Source organism: Alternaria triticimaculans (assembly GCF_023758025.1).
Source record: "Alternaria triticimaculans strain BMP 0046 chromosome Unknown scaffold_11, whole genome shotgun sequence".
NCBI lineage: Eukaryota > Fungi > Ascomycota > Dothideomycetes > Pleosporales > Pleosporaceae > Alternaria > Alternaria triticimaculans.
The window spans coordinates 647,966-665,544 of record NW_026055968.1 but is presented as its reverse complement, the minus strand read 5'-3'; the positions used below and the strand labels follow the sequence as shown (position 1 = coordinate 665,544).

At 53.1% G+C, this 17,579-nt stretch overlaps 6 protein-coding genes across 6 annotated transcripts; 3 read left to right on the top strand and 3 right to left on the bottom strand.

Moving 5' to 3' along the window:
- Positions 1–317: 317 nt before the first annotated feature.
- Positions 318–1,669, bottom strand: J4E78_007383 (uncharacterized protein; the record flags this gene model as incomplete). Its single annotated transcript, XM_049367990.1, has 2 exons — positions 318–1,016; positions 1,067–1,669. 2 exons carry the CDS (start codon positions 1,667–1,669, stop codon positions 318–320), a joined length of 1,302 nt encoding a protein of 433 aa, XP_049220311.1.
- A 712-nt stretch (positions 1,670–2,381) lies between these two features.
- J4E78_007382 (uncharacterized protein) lies at positions 2,382–3,900 on the top strand (the record flags this gene model as incomplete). Its single annotated transcript, XM_049367989.1, has 3 exons — positions 2,382–2,428; positions 2,480–3,042; positions 3,095–3,900. 3 exons carry the CDS (start codon positions 2,382–2,384, stop codon positions 3,898–3,900), a joined length of 1,416 nt encoding a protein of 471 aa, XP_049220310.1.
- A 423-nt stretch (positions 3,901–4,323) lies between these two features.
- J4E78_007381 (uncharacterized protein) lies at positions 4,324–8,190 on the bottom strand (the record flags this gene model as incomplete). Its single annotated transcript, XM_049367988.1, has 5 exons — positions 4,324–5,539; positions 5,587–5,894; positions 5,973–6,373; positions 6,419–6,737; positions 7,570–8,190. The coding sequence occupies 5 exons, from the start codon at positions 8,188–8,190 to the stop codon at positions 4,324–4,326; spliced, it is 2,865 nt and encodes a 954-aa protein (XP_049220309.1).
- Positions 8,191–9,189: 999 nt separating this feature from the next.
- J4E78_007380 (uncharacterized protein) lies at positions 9,190–10,471 on the top strand (the record flags this gene model as incomplete). Its single annotated transcript, XM_049367987.1, has 2 exons — positions 9,190–9,597; positions 9,656–10,471. The coding sequence occupies 2 exons, from the start codon at positions 9,190–9,192 to the stop codon at positions 10,469–10,471; spliced, it is 1,224 nt and encodes a 407-aa protein (XP_049220308.1).
- A 1,287-nt stretch (positions 10,472–11,758) lies between these two features.
- Positions 11,759–12,451, bottom strand: J4E78_007379 (uncharacterized protein; the record flags this gene model as incomplete). Its single annotated transcript, XM_049367986.1, has 2 exons — positions 11,759–12,337; positions 12,386–12,451. 2 exons carry the CDS (start codon positions 12,449–12,451, stop codon positions 11,759–11,761), a joined length of 645 nt encoding a protein of 214 aa, XP_049220307.1.
- Positions 12,452–13,463: 1,012 nt separating this feature from the next.
- J4E78_007378 (uncharacterized protein) lies at positions 13,464–17,313 on the top strand (the record flags this gene model as incomplete). The annotated part of the gene is made up of 4 exons (XM_049367985.1): positions 13,464–14,147; positions 14,194–15,702; positions 15,749–16,438; positions 16,903–17,313. 4 exons carry the CDS (start codon positions 13,464–13,466, stop codon positions 17,311–17,313), a joined length of 3,294 nt encoding a protein of 1,097 aa, XP_049220306.1.
- Positions 17,314–17,579: the final 266 nt, after the last annotated feature.

The following is a 17,579-nucleotide window of genomic DNA, read 5'->3' as shown; positions in this document are numbered from 1 at the left end:
CGCGAACGGAAAATCTTTGGCGTGTCTCAACGCGTCGCGAACGCGGACTTCCACATTCATCGCCAACGTCTGCGACTCCGAACCGACACATGTGCTTTCAATCTCTAAGCCCATATTCGACAACCCGTTCACGTCAAATATGCTTTCCTCGTGCAACCCTGGAAGAGGATGGTACCCGAAGACCTCCTGTACGGAGCCGTGCACACGCATCTTCACGCGACTATACATCTCAGGACAGTATGGATACGGCAGAGCGTGATCGCGACCGGAATTGGATTTTAGAATGACCATATCTACTTCTACGCTACGCCTTTCCACTACTTCAACGCTTCAATCATCTTGTACAAGCTGTTCTCTAGGGTGACAGGCGATCGAAGCGCAGACCAATCGTAGTTCAACAATCCCCAAGCCTCATCCGCTCCTATGAGCGTGTTGGGAGTCCGGTTAGGACGGGTCTGGAGGTAGAAGCTACCTGAGAGCTCCCAATGCTGCCAGCTAACCTGGTATTCCTTGACCATCTCCACCAAGCATTCCGCGTAAGTGGTTTGGTTCCAATACGTTCCGTTCTGGATGAATCCCCATTCGGAGATGACCATCGGGAAGGTATACTTGGTCGCTGGGTCGTCGGGTTTGACGGCCTGGAAGCCCTTCTGATACCACTTCCTCTTGAAGGTCGTGCAGTCATCCTGGGTGGCTTCGAAGTCATACTTGTGGATCTCGAGAACGATTTTGTCCTTCCACGCGAAGCTACCGGGCACGAACTTTGCAGTCTTGTTCGCAGTCGATGTACCACTGGTACCATTGAGCGTCTTTCCGAGAGGGATGGGGTCAATGTACGTGTCGTACGAAAGACCAGAAAAGAAGATTAGCGCACGGGGATCTGCCTCGTGAACAGCATCTGCAGCGGCAGTCATGTGAATATACCATGTATACCAGTCGACCGGCTCGGCTACCTTGGCAGCTCGCAGCTCATTGCGCAGTCCCATTGACGAGAACGTCGACCAGTTTTCTTTCGCCTAAGCTCGTCAGTATCTGCTCCTCGGCGGACAATCTTTTGAGTACATACATGCTTCGTCATAAATGCCAAACCTCGCTTCCACTTCTCCACGTCGAAGTCCTTCTCGCCGAACCAGCCGTTACCGTCGTCATCGCCGCAGCACCAGAATGCTTTCGACACGTGGTTGTCCAAGTGGATGATCACACCTTGCCGCGAAAGTTCCTTGCCAACAGCATCCCAGACTTGCAGTCTTGTTGTGTTCTTGGTGAACTGTGGGTTCTTCTCTAGGATAGAATCCAGAACATCGGTGCCGTTCGTGCCCGGAATCGCATTAAGGACACTCTTTTCGAGAGTCTGGTTAGGGCTATTCGCGAGGTAGTCATCCACCATCTGGATTGCGAACGGCATGCGGACCGAGTTGAGACCGAGCTTAGGAAACCACGATACGATATCTTGAATGGATGAGTGCTGGAGGCCTTCAGGAATCATGATCTCTTGGTGGCCTGGCCAATTGGTCGACATGAAGTGGAAGACATCGCCGTTCGCGTCGACGATATCTCGCCCCTTGGTTGATAAAGGAAGTATGGAAGCGGCCCTCTTCAACGCTGATGGTGGCGCGGCAGCAGCAAAGGAAATCAGCAGCAGCCTCGCGGTCGCACGAATGAACAGCATTTTGACGTGAACAGGACGAAGTGTTGGTTGGTCCTATCCACGTTACGAACCCTAGCATCTTTATGCCGGCAAAGATTCACGCGATCGTCTCAAACTTAGACGCGTCGATATTCACGGCCAAAGTCTTTCCGTCCCTACATTCTAGCAGCGCTACTCAACCCCAGACTCCATGATAGTGCGATGCGGGGAAAGTAGCTAGAAGCCCAGCCTTAGGTCCCCGCTACGTCGCTTCCAAGGCTTATCAACACAGCAAGCGAAGGAACGGATACCTGTTCTGGAAGGCCGTCCACGAGTCCAAGAAAGCATAGTCACGAGCTTTAGAAAGATACGAGATCAAGAAAAGAATGACGTCCACATCGCGGGCAATGCCCTGAGCTTGTGCAAACGGCCGGGTAGCGGGCATCGGGGTAATGCAGATCCCGCATTTAGCCTACACCTTGACTTTGAACTCTCGTCGCAAGATGACCCGGTATCGATAACAGCCCCGCCATGCTACGCGCGACAGTTTACGCGTCGCCCGATGTAGGCTTTTTGGCAAGAAGCAACACCTTGGCTGCTCTCCGCTTTGCTTCCTGACTCTTCTCTTCGCTCAATTACGACGGAACAGCTAGTAGAAACGGCACACCTCAAGGACTCAGTTCCAAGTGCCATTGGACGAAATTACCTTCGTATGCAACATACGTCACTCGCAATTTCCGATCGCGAAAGCAAGATGGGAAGCGCTGTACAGGATGCCAAGATGCCTTCCAAAGCCGCAGTGTAAGCAAACGCGCATGTCAAACGACACAAGCCAATGCTAAGTCCATCTAGCGTGAAGGATGTCGACCTCAGTCAGATCTACTCTGAAAGCGTGGCAGCAAAGATCGTTCAAGTCGCGCAACGCGGTCTCAAGCAACAAGCTCCTTTACAGTCATACCCACACACCGTACCCCAGATTGGTCCCGACGCAGGCCGATATGAAGAGCGGGAAGCAGATTTCTGGACCTGTGGCTTCTTCCCAGGATGCATATACGCGCTTCTCGAACGCTCGATACGATACCCACAGGCCATTGATGTCCCAGAACATGTGCGGCCACAAATTCAAGACCAACTACTCAAGTTAGGACGACACTACGGCGTCGCTATTAATCAGATGTCAGGTCGAACAGATACCCACGACATGGGCTTCATCGTACAGCCCGCGTTACAGAAAGACTGGGAGTTGACTGGCAACAAAGAGAGCTTACAATCTGTCGTCAACGCAGCATACGCGCTCGCATCGCGATACGACGACCGGGTAAAAGCGATTCGGAGTTGGGATGTTGCGATCAACGACCGTTACTCAATAACGGACATGTCGACAAACTTCCTCGTGATCATAGATAGCATGTGCAGTAAGCCTTCCAGTCTATCCACTTGTTCTCTCCACTGACCCAAACATCCCAGACCTCGACCTCCTCTACTTCGTCGGCCACATCCAAAACGACCAAAAGCTAATCGACATCGCAACCCAACACGCCGACTCCATCATCCACGAGATCCTGCGACCCGACTTCTCCTCCTACCACCTCGTAAACTTCGACCCGCGGACCGGTCAGCCACAAGCCAAGATGACGAACCAGGGTTGGAAAGACGATTCGACGTGGAGTCGAGGCCAGTCCTGGGCTATAATGGGGTTCGCGCAGACGTATTCGTGGACGAAAGATGTAAAATATCTGGCGACGGCGATCCAATGCGCAGAGTACTTCTTGCGACGGTTGAAAGAAGGAGAGGGGAAGTGGCACCACCCCATGGTCCCGTGTTGGGATTTCGACGCGCCACAAGATAACCCCGAGGAGCCGCTACGCGATGTTTCCGCAGGCGTGATAACAGCGAATGGTCTCCTCATCATCCACCAAGCACTCCAATCCCTCTCTTCAGCCACGGCATCACAACTCCCCTCTAGCAGCACCACCAATTTCCTCGACATCGCACTGCAGATCGTATCCCAGACGCTGGATATGTCGTACGACTCTGATCTAGCATCTTTTGAACTCCCCACCAAGAGCATGGTCAATGGGAATAGCGCTAACGGCGCAGTGGTAGCATCGGAGCTCAAGATCAAAGAATCAGGGTTTGAGTGTATACTGAGGAACAGCACGACGAATTGGAATGAGCATGCGCATATGAAGTATGCGGATCATGGGTTGGTGTATGCGGATTATTATCTTTTAGAATTTGGGAATAAGCTTTTGAGGGCGGGGTTGCTGTGATGGGTGATGGGTCGTTGGGACGAGTGGTGTTTGGCGAGGAATACGTATTGAAGTGAAGCAAGTCAGCAGTTTCTGCCTGTGGTTTTGATGTGCGTTTGTTGTGAGTGAGCATGTGTGAAGACGGTATGAAGGAAGCTAGCATATGAGAAGAGCAGAACAGGTGAGCAACGAGTAAGAGTCAAAGAACGAGCGGTTGGATTTCTTTTGCGTGCGTGACGAAATGAGCGTAAGGCGTAAGGCGTGGTAGTGTACATACAGCGATATGAAGCGAGTGTGGGTATGTATATGCAACTGCATAAAACGAGTGTGATAGTGCAAGTGTGCACAAACGTGAAGAGGGACATGTACAAGAAAAATGAGCGGAAAGTGGCGCCGCAGCCAACAAACAGCAGGAACAATGCCTAGCCGGTCATTGTCACTGGCTTACACAGTGACATACTCCATGATGACCGAAGTCACAACCGTGGTCTGTGGATCAGCGGGCGCGGTAGGCTCAGGCGCTTGCTCTGAGACGGCCGGTGCGCTAGAAACCTCGGGTGTGGGTGTAGGAATCGATGAGATGGCTGGTGCACTGGAGACCTCAATTGAGATCGCAGGTGTAGGCGTAGATACGGCCGGGGTAGAAGCACCCAGTGTCACATACTGCGTAATGACCGACTCCAAGAGCGTCGTTGCAATCTGGGGGCCCGCACCACCAGCGTCAGGCGCGACTTCCGGAACCGGGGCCTTCTTCCACTCAAACTCGCCAGACTCGGCGTTGTAAGATCCGCTCGACTGATCTGCGGGGAGGGTCGAGTTGGTGCCGTCAGGTCCAGGTCCGTTGTACACGGGCGGGTTGCCTTCGATGTCGTCTTTGTATTCGACATCGCCGTTCCAGGTTGGTACCTCGGTGTCGGACTCTGGGATGCTGACTGGTACGCTGAACACGGTGACGTTCAAGCCCTTGGGTGGCTTGTTTCGTGGGATTTCGCTAAAGTCCAGAGCTTGGATGCGCCAGCTGAACTTCTCTTTGAGATAAGCCTGTACTGTCTCTTTGTCCAGGCTCTTGAGCTCGCCTGCCGCGTGCTTCTGTGCAAGCTTCTCAGTCAAACCGATGTTACCCGTAACGATGTTTGAGGAGCTCATTCGCGGAGAAGACAGGGTGGCGAGCTGACCAACGTAGTTGGGGTCTGTGGGCCAGTCGATGGGGTTGGTGCTGGGCTCGCCAAGGAAGGCGCGAACGGCGTAGGAGACCTTGATGTCGGTCGGCATGTTGACTTCGCACTGCCAGTCGGTAGCCTGTACCGTGCGGTTGATGCTGCCTCCGCCTGGAGTCGGGAACGTCGCGTTAACTGTTGCATTGGTCTCACTCAGGCCTTGAGTCTGGGCCTTGTACAACTGATTGATAGAAGATGTCAGCGTCGCATTGCTGGGGTTGTTTTCGAGTTCGGGGTAGGTGTATCCAAAGGAGGTCCAGTTGCGTGAAGTGGTTGCAGTCCACATGTCGCCAAGGGCGTTCATGTGGAACGGTGCGAGTGGCGAAGCAGTACCAAGAACGCTACCGCTGGCGACAGCGAATGAACCCATACGCTGTTCGGCGTCCTCGACCCAGGTGTCGGGGTAGCGAGTTTGGTACATGGAAATGATCCGATCAATGTTACTACACACGATTAGCGTTACTCTCAGCATTGCGTTCCGAGGACTTACCAGTGATGGAACCAGAAGATGGGGTCGAATGCGGAAACCTCTACTATGCCCATGTGACCCAATCCGAAGACGGTGTGCAGGCCATCGTGTAGAGTCTCGAAGTTTCCGATCTTGCCACCGTTCGCCTTGTTGCTCACTTGACTGAAGGGTTGGTACGTCGTCAATAACTTATAGAGCATATCGCGGAGATTGGGCTGCTGTTTGCCAACTCGATCGTTAACCTCGCTGTTACGGCTGGTGGCATTGGCAGCGTGGGGATCAGCTGGGTACCGAATAGTGTGGTTCCAGTACTTGAACTCAAACTCGCTCTACTTGTGTGTCAGCAGCCAAGTTCTTCAGGATGATATCTTCCTCGCGGAGCGTAGATGTATAGATTTGAGACGTACCAGGGGAGCGAAGTCATCATACTTCAGAGGATGGAAGTCGTATTTGTATAGAGGGTTGGGGATATACCCTGTGGTCCCATTGGGGAACGTGACAGTAGCCGTGAGGCAACGCACGTTCTCAGGGATGACACCCTCTTCACTGTTTGGCGGATCCATCGCCCAGTCCCAGTAAGGAAGGCGAACTCGGTTTGCAATATCCAAGGCTTTGTTACGAGCTTCACCGATGGGATACTCATTGGCGACGTCGATCGCGCGATCATGGAGAACCTGCTCGAAGAGCGCGAGATACGGCCGGTGCCATGGACCAAACATGCTGGAACCGTGAGGACAGTATCCCATCATCTCATGACCAGCTGTTCCGTTCACATTGTCCCACTTCTGGAATGGCACTCCGTGTATCCCTAGAGATATTAGTTAAGCCTCTGAAAAGGACACGGATCCCATACCTGCGACCTGGAAGTAAGAGATCTTCTGATCCTGATCCATAGCCTGGAAGCGAGCAAACGCCTGGATAAAGATGTTCCATAACTCCGTGTCTTTCTGCAGTTCACGGAGTTCCTGTCGGGGATGGACTCCAGTTCCTTGGACCCCGACAACACTGAAGTAGCTGTCGTCTGCCTTAGCAACTCCACATGAAGGGCCATTGGTAGAGTTGGACACAGCTTGTACGCTTGCCAGTAACGAGAGTGTGGTAGCCAGACCAGTGAAAGAAAAGAGTGATTTCATGTTGGCCAGCCGGTAGCGAATGAAAGTGATCGTCAAGATCTGAACGAATGGAAGCTGCAACAAGTTGCGAACGAAAAGAATGAATGTCACTAGGACTGAAAGAGAGACTGGGCAAGCGATGCTGTGATGGGATTCTGGATGGACATGATGCTGTATATAAGATGTCCGTAAAATGAACGGCTGATGGCACAATCCACTGCCCCGCTACCTGTAAGTGACGTACCGCGTTGTAGTACCGGCACTTCATGCGTAAAACATCCACCAGCTGTCAAAAGGCAGGTGCAGCAGCGTGTACGCCGTTGTTGCTCGGCGCATCCTTGCATGTAGGATGATGTTCGAAACATGTTTGGTTTCTTCGCATGAACGTGCCAAGGACGGAGGAGCACGACGTATGGACCATGAACACAGACAGTCAGAGTCCTGTAGCTTATTGTCGATCTTGACCGGGGATCTAGTATCTGTGTTCATGATCTCAGTATAGCCGCGCTTGACCATTGACTTAGTCGACCTAGCCAAGACGCAGCATAGACATTTGAGTATCTTGAGGATGTCTCCACCCCACCGGCTAGTCGAGAATCAAACATCGGCACGAGCGGGCCATCTTCGATCGGTGCAGTATACTGATTGTGGCTGTGGCGTGGGGAAGCTGTGTGATGTTGATTGTGTGAGATGGCAGGGCTGCGGCACAGACCACCACGGCATGGTGCGACGCTCACAGAGAGCAAATTGACGAGCAATCGAAATTCAGGCACCTATCAACTCGGATGTGACGGCCTGAAATGATCGATGCGATGAAACAATGTCGGCACGTAACGATTGCTAACCGGCAAAATTGGTGTTATCGCGATTTTGCGGGGGATGTGCTTCATACACTTTCCATAGTGTCGGGAGGCATGGAGTCATCGACATCACGCGCTGTGAAAGTGCGTTTCGTGTCCTTGAGTTGTTTCGCCTGGCTGCTCTTTCTCTTTCTCGAACCTGCACTATCAGATGCGATGTGCAATCTTGCCCACTTTTTCACTCTTTTGAAAACCTCGATTACTGGCACCGGGAGCCCGCCCAGCTGAGCAGCTGAGATACCGTTGCTTCTCGTCAAGACATCAATAGTCGTTCGAGCCCGTGTGATGGCCGGGTTCAGAGATTGGCCAAAGACGGTGTCACCGAACGATGTCAACGCAATGTTCCTCAGAAGCAGAATGTCGCCAACTTTGATGCTCTCTAGTGTCTGCAGTAGTTGGGTTTGAACGTGGTTTTGTTCATTGTTTGACTCTCGGGGTGGACGCAGCCAGAACGTGACCTTGAAGTCTGAGCGCGTATCATCCGCAACGATGATCTCCCATAGATTCATCTTGTATCCGCCCTTCCGAACGAAGACTTCTTTTTGTTCCGGAGTCGCTGTCACAACGCATAAGAAGTTTGGTGTTGGAGTTTGCGGGTAGATCGCTCGTAGACGCTGTGCGTTAGGTAACAATCCAAGAGGCGTGATACTCATCTTGGGCGCGACTTTGACGAGTAGTGTATGCTCATCGACTTTGCTTGGGCTGTCAAAGTCCGATAGAGTAGTTCCGAAAGAAGTAGTCAAGAAGGATGAGGAGCTGACGCTCTTATCTGTTATACCGTCTGGCAGGACCTGAGACGACAGTAGCGTGTCGTGGAAGACGAGCGAATGCTCAAGATAGCCAGGTGTGGCGAGTGACGTATCCTCAAAGGCGATAGATGTATCCAAGTGCGTTGTATCTTCTTGTAAGAAAGACGGATACCGACTCACATTGGGCAGCGAAACGTCTGATATGTCTTGACCTCGAACATTTCCTGGGAGAAAAGGTTGTGACCATCCAGTCTGGAGCCGAGGGTTCTTGAGAGGCAGTCCGCGCCACTTCAAAGCCGGTGTGGATTCATTTGCAGGTGTAGAGACACTTGTTGCTGCATCAAAGGGACGGCAATCCTCGACTGCCAAAAGTGTGTCCTCATTAAACTCTAGATGGTTGCGCAAGGGCGCTCCATTGAGCATCTTCAGCCGCATCTTACGCGACTGACGCGTCTACGCGTACGTGTTGGATCGACGCGTGCGCGATAGAAGTCTAGGGAACAGCGTGTTTCTTCGAAGTATACTAGCGTAGGAGGTATGCGAGGGTCATGTGGAGCCGAGTAAAGAGAAGTCGGAGAATGTGAGGATGTCCGGGCCTCGTCCAACAAATCCGAAGCTGAGGGCATAATCGTCGCCTAATCTGATAACGCGAGGTCCGAAAGCCGAAGCAATTCACCGAGACAAGAAAAGCAACATAAGAGGCGGTCAGCTTCCGTCTGAACTCCCGTAAGACTTCGACTTTGGTGATATTCGATAACTTCTGTTCATTAGGCAACGACGGCCGTGAACGGGCGTGAAAGACATCATCCAGGTACCAACCACTCCGTAAGCGTCGGCGTCACCGCGCGCCCACATTCCGCGGCCTTGGCGATCTAATCGCCGCATCTGATATAAAGATACGCAATGGCACCATCCAAGACGCCCCACCGGCCGATAAACGCCTACCGAGTCCCTGCCATGTTGCGCAACCTGTCCTACAAGCTGACCTCGGCACTTTCGTCGTCAGAAGTCCCTACGTTGGCCAAGGACAGCGACGAATTCACCAAAGCGAAGAAGACGGAGGAGTTGTTCCCGACCACCGACCCCGCGGTAGATGGCGACGATTGCCTGCACGACTGTGCTAGTTGCAGTGTCAAGTACCCGCGCAAGTTCGAGATTGATGAGACGGAAGAGCTGTATGGGCACGTGAAGGGATGGAGTACGCACTTGATTGTTGCGACGGGCAAGACGGATTGGGTGCGCGATGTTGCGGACGAGAAGGGCAGCATCATGGAGGCGGTTGACAGGGGCGATGCAAAGCCTAGCAATGGGGTGAGTTTGGAGATATGCTACCGTCAGGCTGTGTCGAGTGTGAGCTAATTGGATATAGAAACTCATGTTATCAGCCTCCAATATGCCCGTCCCAGACCACTCGGATCACAGTTCCATGGTACTACTGCTACCATCATGGCAGTTCATAGACAATGTCACGCCTGCGAACATCCCCGAACTCATCACCGACTATATCAACCCCGGTCCTACGAACAATACCCCATTGCGCTCACGGAAAACTGCCGCGCTACCACCCTCAGAAAAGCCGGAAGAGACTTCTTCCGCCGACGCCGACGCGCCCTCCTCCATACCCCCGTCGATACCCGCACCCCAACTCAAAGCCCGACCATGTCCACACAAATACCTAATCCTAATGTGCAGTCAAAAGACACGAGACGCACGTTGCGGCCAGTCAGCTCCTCTTCTACGAAAAGAGTTCGAGCGACTGCTCCGACCACTGGGGTTATACCGCGATTTACACGATGAGCGACCGGGTGGTGTGGGGATATACTTCATAAGCCACGTTGGAGGCCACAAGTTCTCGGCAAATGTCATGGTCTACCGACATTCTTCAGTCGTCACACGACCCGAGGGCACCAATGGCACTGCCAATGGACATGCCAATGGCGCGGAGAAGCGGCTCGCGGAGCTGAAGCTTGAAGACGATAATGGGCAGGAGGTTCTGCTGGATGCTAATAAGGAGCAGGAAGCAGAGGGTAATGGCGAGGCTGCGCAATGCATATGGTTGGCGCGAGTGAAGCCTGAGGATTGTGAGAATATTATTAAGTACACGGTGCTACAAGGGAAGGTGGTGAAGCCGGAAAGGCAACTGCGAGGTGGCTTTGATCGATGCAAACAGCTAGCTAGTTGGTAATCGACTCTGGAGCACTGCCGTATCCTCCAGCTCAGGCGCTGTCTGAGTCCCAGGCAACTCATATGGTGTTTCCTCCACGTCCTCTGATGTAGTCCCAAGACTCTCATCGTTTGCACCTGCCGACTTCTCGCTTTTGTTGCCATCTGGATGCCTCCGGCGAATCCAGTACATCGCGATGAATATGGTGCCAATGATTGTTAAGCCGCCCAAAACGCCGCCTATTATCGCACCGATATCAAGGGAGTGAATTCCAGGCTCGTTGACGGAGGACGACGAGCTGTCATCGAAAGTCGCAGAGTCACCATAGGTCGGCGTCGCACTCGTTTCTTGAGGCCGTGAGTATGCATCGCTAGAGTCGGATCGGTCGGTTGTTATGGTGACAGTCTTGAAGAGAGGTGGGATTATGACTGTAGAATATGGTCCTGCGGATTCTTTGACGGTTTCTGTTACGGTTTCCGTCTCGGGCTCCCACAAGTCCCCGGTGTTGGGTGTCATCTTAAGCGTGCGGATGCCTGATGAAGGAGTCCAGTAAGAGTAGGATTGCTTTTTATTGTTAGATTGTAGACCTGTAGCAAGATGACCAAAGTACGTACCGTCTCCATCTCAGCTTGTCGCGGTCGGTGTCTCAACGGCAGCGAGTAACCTTTATGAGCAAGAAAAAGGTACCTAAGACAACTTTGACTAGATGGAATATTGCATAGTTCTGCTTCCTGTACACAGCCCCTTTCAATAAGAACGTCGATGTAACACTGGAACGCAGCATCGCGGTTGTGTCACTACCTATATCAGCATGGTACAGTGCAGGACGTAGAATCTGCGCGAATGACTTAACCAAAGGCTCCGTAGTACAGAATACGTACATACTAGGGTATATACAAGGTTAGGCTCAATATGCAATGAATCACGCGCATCCGGGAAGATACATGTTGAACTCGAACATAACATGGGGTATCATTTGTGGTATATCGCTTGACCATGCGTCTATGGTGTGTTTCTGTCGGCTTTATGTGGCCCGTGGTCCTCAATATGGCAATCAATTTTCGATCTTTCCGAGTATTGCGACTTCGCAGCGTGCTCCTCATCGATATGCCGGTCATGGTCGACCTTGCTCGACGAGATTAGTCGAGCATTTCGGGCCGCCAACTCGTACTTATCGTCTATAGAAGTGCTCCGCGCGTGACGATGGCGACTTCCTGTAGGGTCTTGATCATCACAAAAAAGCTGTGAGTGACTCTTCAATCGCTTGTGATCACACGACATGTTGTATGTGCACATACACGTTTCTTCTCAGCCTGCGGCCTCCTTGACTTTGCCACCTGGGTTTGGTGCTTCGTCAATGAACTGCGGTGGCGCTGTATCGTCGAGCATGAAGTTGGGCACGCCTGAGGACTCTCCGATACCTTCAAAGTCGACCTCGTCACCCAACGCCTCCAGCTCAGCATCCAGCTCCGACTCGTCCACATCTTCTGGCACGTCGTAGCTGCGGCTTATAGCGTCTTGTATATCGTTGCCCATATCCATGAGATCGGCCATCTCGTCTTGCAGTTTGTCGATCTTATCGATGTTGACCTTGCCGTATTGCTTCCGTAGCTCTTTCGTCGTTGTCTTCATGGCGTCGATGGTGGTCATTGTGTTCTTGAGATTGTCCTGCATCATTCCAGCCTGTTCCATGTTCCACGATTGCGCCTGAAGTTGGTCGCGCTGAGCTTCGTACTGCTTCCGTTGCTGGAGGACTTTGAGGGCTTTTTGCTTGATGGCGGTTTTGCCGGGGCCGTCGCGCATCTTGGCGAGCTTCTGCTGGTAGGTGGACAGCTCAGCATTGAGCTTGGCGAGTTTGACATCGAGACTTTCTATGCGTGTGTCGACCTGAGCGCGTCAGTATTGGAAGGGTGTTGCCTAATGGATGGAGCCTACATTGGAGATGGCGCTGTTGAGCGTGGGCTTGGGCGCGCTGCTCTTCGCACCGAATAAGCGGTTCATGATGGTGGAGGTATATGTGGGTTGCCGGCCGGAGAGTCGTGATATGCAGCCGAGGGAAGAGGACAGGCGTGGAGTGTGTTGGCAGTGTGGGGTGAATGGCAGGCACCGAACGGTGGTCGTAGCTCCGGCAGTTCCCGCTAACGTCATCGATCGTCACGTGGACGCTAATGATTGCCCGACCCTGAGATGCCCAAGCAGGATTGCCATACATTGGAGTGCCCCATGCCATGGCAATTGCCGACATTGACAAGCTAACAAAAGCAACCATAGTAGACGATGAAGCAATTCATTAACAGCTATCTACACATGAGTCAAATGAACTTTTCTCACAGGCGGATGCCGGCATGCGATGCCAGATGCAAGATGCACCAAACCATCACATTGTCGAAGGTCCTACATCACCTTGAAAATCTCCAGAATGCGCGGTGTTCATGCCATCAGCACTAGCTCGCATGCTTATCTTGAGCAACTACTGGGTCCCAGACTTGTAATCGGATACAGCTGGTAGACTTCTTCGACCTCGACACGTCCTGTTGATATCAGGGAGGTGCAAGTGATCTGCAGCCTGGCACGCTATCCGTACTACGCAGCTTCTAGCCTTGCCTGTCACCACCAAACCCAACAATACCCACAACACTCCGACTCGGGAGACACAGACGTTTTCGCAGCCTGTATCTGTAACGACGCCGCGCAACAGTCGGTGCATGGGTTGATCTAGAGCCTCGCGCGCTTTTCGTTTGCCATTGCCTTCCCCGCGGCCTCGTTCGCCTAAGGTACCTGTCCCACCTGTGCAACACAGCCCAAGCCACGAACACGCGCCCTCTGTCTCACTCGAGTCGCTCTGCTAACCCGCCCGCCGCCGTGTCCAGCTTTGCACGGCGTGTCCTTCTATGACGCATTGGTCGCCGCAGTAAATCTACGCATGTGCCCCACGCTGCTGCACACGCTCTCGAGTGCCTCGCCCGACCCTTCCCCTGCCCCGCCCTTGTAGCCGCAAACCACCGCAACCACCATGTTCTGGCGCTTCGGCGGGTACGCGCAGCTGTCGTCGCTCGACAGCATCCTCGACAAGCCCGACGTCACCGTCGAGGAGCTGCTCGACGAGTCGGACCTCATACAGGAGCTCAAGCAGCAGAACTCGAAGCTGATAGAATACCTTCGCGATGAGAATGTCTTGGAACGCCTGCTGCGCTACGTTATCGCCGCCAGACCCGACCTGCCCCCCGACGACGACACCGGAGGAGAGCCTGCGCACGAGGCGAGGAGTCCCAGTCGGACGGGCTTCTTCGGCAAAGTCAGGGCGCGCTCGACATCCACCACCAAGTCCGATGCGGGCGATAGCGAAGAGACCAAGGAGGAGCGACAGCGCATGAAGTACGCCTATGTGTCGTGCGAGATCCTATCGTCCGAAGTATGGTCCATATCCGAGGCGGTCCTCGAGAACCAGGACACCTTGCGACAGTTCTGGGCCTACATCAAGCAGCCTGCGCCGCTCGACCCCGTCCAGGCTGGCTACTTCACCAAGGTCAACGAGTCGCTGCTCGACCGTAAGATGGAGGAGATGCTCGATTTCTTCAAATCATTGGACAATGTTGTAACAGACATGTTGCAGCACGTCGACTGCCCGGTCATCATGGACCTGCTGTTGAAGATCATCAGCCTGGAGAAGAGCGAGGGCGGACAGGGCATTGTTGACGTAAGTCGTCACAGACACGCTTGCTGGCATAACTAACAGACTCCAGTGGCTGCAACAACAGAACCTCGTTCCCCGCCTGATATCATTCCTCGCCCCCGATCAGTCGACTTCCACACAAACGTCAGCTGGCGACTTCCTCAAGGCTATCATCACGATATCCGCAAACGCTACCACGCAAGACCAATCCGTCATCGGGCCTAACGAGCTTACGCGCCAGCTTGTCTCCGAACAATGTCTGAAACAGCTGATCGATTTTATGCTGCAAGGCGGCAACCCGCTGACAGTCGGTGTGGGTATCATCATCGAGGTTATCAGAAAGAACAACTCCGACTATGATTTGGAGAATCAGATTGGGCCGGTACCCAAGAACTCAGATCCCATCTACCTGGGAACATTGCTTCGCCAATTCGCCAACCACATCCCGCAGTTCATGGAGCTGGTTAATAGCTCAAGCCAGATCGTGACACAGCGCGATGGCAGCACTACAAAGAAAAAGCGAGAGCTCAAGACAGCCTTTGGCGAGAAGATTGAACCGCTTGGATTTGATCGGTTCAAGACTTGTGAGCTGATGGCCGAGTTGCTGCACTGCAGTAACATGGCTCTGCTCAACGAACGGGGCAGCGAGGCTGAAGTCAAGAGGCGAGATGCCGAGCGGGAACGTCTCAAGGCTGACGGCAAATTGACTTCAGCGATTTCCGGCAACCCGGGCGATTTCTCCACCAGTGTTGATAGCCAAGGCTTCCACCACGCGCGCGCCCCATCTATGGACTCTCCCGCAGAGATAAAACCTCTGCATGTACAGAACAGTTCGGAAGACGACTTTGAAAAGGTTGTCGCGCCGGAAGTTGCTGTCGAGGAGGCCAAAGACACGGCAACGGAGAAAGAGCAGATTGGAGAGCCATTGGAGCCCTCGCCGAAGCTGCCACCCAGAGATGCGCCGCAGGAATCGTCCGCTGCCAAGACTGCAGGCGACGATGGCGAGTTTGTTGATGAGCCTCTAACACCGCCCAAAGATGCTGCAGCACCTACTGAGAAACCTGCATCTCCACCTAAGCCTGCAGATGATGCGGAGTCACCTACGTCAGCCGGCCTGAGTGCCAAGGTCGATGAGCTTGAGCTGGATACCGACACCGTTATGAACGACCGCCAGGAACCGACAGAGCCTGCGAAGACCGAGAAGTCGGACACCGATGTCAAGACCCCGCCATCTCTTCTCACACAGCAGCTCAACCAGACCTCGGATACCACCACTGCTGAACAGTCCGAGAGTCTTTCACCTCATCCAGACGACAAACCAGCGCCACTGTTTGCGGGTAAGAACCGCAAAAGTGAACCCGAACCAGCCAGCATCGACACCTCGCGCTTCACCGCACCAGTAGCAGGATCAGATCTTTCGGAGATAACTCCCATCGACGAGTCTCAGAGCGTGCGTTCCGTGGTATTTGGCAGTGCAGAGGATGCTGCAGGCTTCGAGATCGACATTGACGGTACGCCTGTTGTTGGCGACTTGCTGAAGATCACGTTCGTTGAGAACAAAGTAGTACCAACGATACTTGTAAGCTCTTTCGATATCTTCCAGCGAAACATGCTAATATTTGCAGGACTTCTTCTTCCGCTTCCCATGGAACAACTTTTTACACAATGTAGTATACGATGTTGTCCAGCAAGTCTTCAACGGGCAGATGGACCGTGGATACAACCGTCAGCTAGCGATTGACCTCTTCGATAACGGAGGCATCACCGAGCGCATCATTAAAGGACAGCAGGAGAGCGACAAATCGCATCAAGAAACGTCAATGCGACTAGGATACATGGGTCACCTCACCCTGATCGCAGAAGAGGTGTTGAAGTTTACAGAGCGACATACCGACGAAGTCTTGTCGCAGATGGTCCTAGAGAAGGTCCACGCTCAAGAGTGGGTGTATTATGTGGAGCATATTCTGGCCGAGACGCGAGAGCGCGACAATGCCATTCTCGGAGGCGTACGACCCGACATGAGCGTCGGGCCCAGACAAGCGGTGCTCAACGCCGTCAACGCGGCAAACAACAACTTTGGAGGCGACAGTGGCGGGCTCTCCAATGCAAGCCTCGCCAACAACGGCAACATAGGCCTCGACAGCATGGAGCTCACCAATGCTGGTGACACTGAGGGTGGTGGGTACACCTTCAGCGGAGGCTCCTTGCTTAGTGGCTTTACTAACTCGAGTGACGAAGAAGACGAAGACATGGACGATGTCGACACCGAGAGAGAGCGGGAACAACGACAGGGACCTGTCGACGACTCCGAACAAGTGGGTGAAATCTCATTTGACGATGCTGATATGGACTATCGATAAGTCCATGGCCCCGAGCATACACACTATACCACGAATGTTTCCCGCCCTTGGTGCGTTTCCTTTTCTTATACTTGTTTGTATCATGAGCGGGAACGGACAGACGGCTCGCATGCTAGATCTATGGGCCTATCATCATCCTTTCTGTACATACATTCCTTGCGCCATCCGACAGGGTGTATGATACATGTAGTAATACGCATCGTGAGATGTGGTTTCCTCTCATCTCCTTTGTGTGATGTACCACTGGATGATTGGGCTTCATTGATCTGGTATGGTGTCCTCTTTCCTCCTCGTTTCCATCTGCTTGTTTCCCCTTTGTCTACCCTTTCTCTGTAAATTCTGATTTGCTCGCGTTCCATCTCCGCCCTGACGAGTCGCACCTACTACCATTGAACAGCTCCGCTAACAATCCCTTCCAGCCCAGTATCCCACCGCCCCTCCAGATCCCCCCATCGCGCGCCCGCCGCCAATTCGCCCTCCGACTCGCCCAACGCAAAGCGCAACTCGAATCAACGCGCGAAGCAGAAGAAGACCCAGACGACCCTTCCGCCCCGAAAACCCAAGAACAAGAAGAACGCGAAGGGCACCAGCGCTTCGCACGTATGTTCGAAGGCATCGAAGACTCTTCCGACGACGACAGTCTGCACAGTATCGAAGGTATGGGAGAGGACGAAGAGAGCATACTCGGCCGCATTGAAGTTGAGGGCCAGGAGGTGGGCAGGAGGAGTCCGATCAAAGTGGCTAGTCCCGAGAAGGTGAGTAGTCCGGAGTTGGAGCGGGGCCCGAGTGGTGGGGAGGGTAAGGAGGAGGAGACGAGGGTTGTGGTTTAGTATGTTGTTGATACGTTTATGAATGTGGTTGATGGGTAAGGCGCGGGCTTCATCAGCAGTATCGTTGGTGTGTTGTTCGATGTCGCTGTTGATGGGCATTACGAGAATTCATGTAGGTTTACGCGATGGATTGGCATGATGTATGTAGTAATGCATGGTTATGAGATACCCCCTTCGATCTATCTCTTGGGATATTGTACTTTACGTTGAGCTGGAGCACCCAATATGGCCGCAACATGCTTTTTTTATTGGAGAGGTTTGCACTT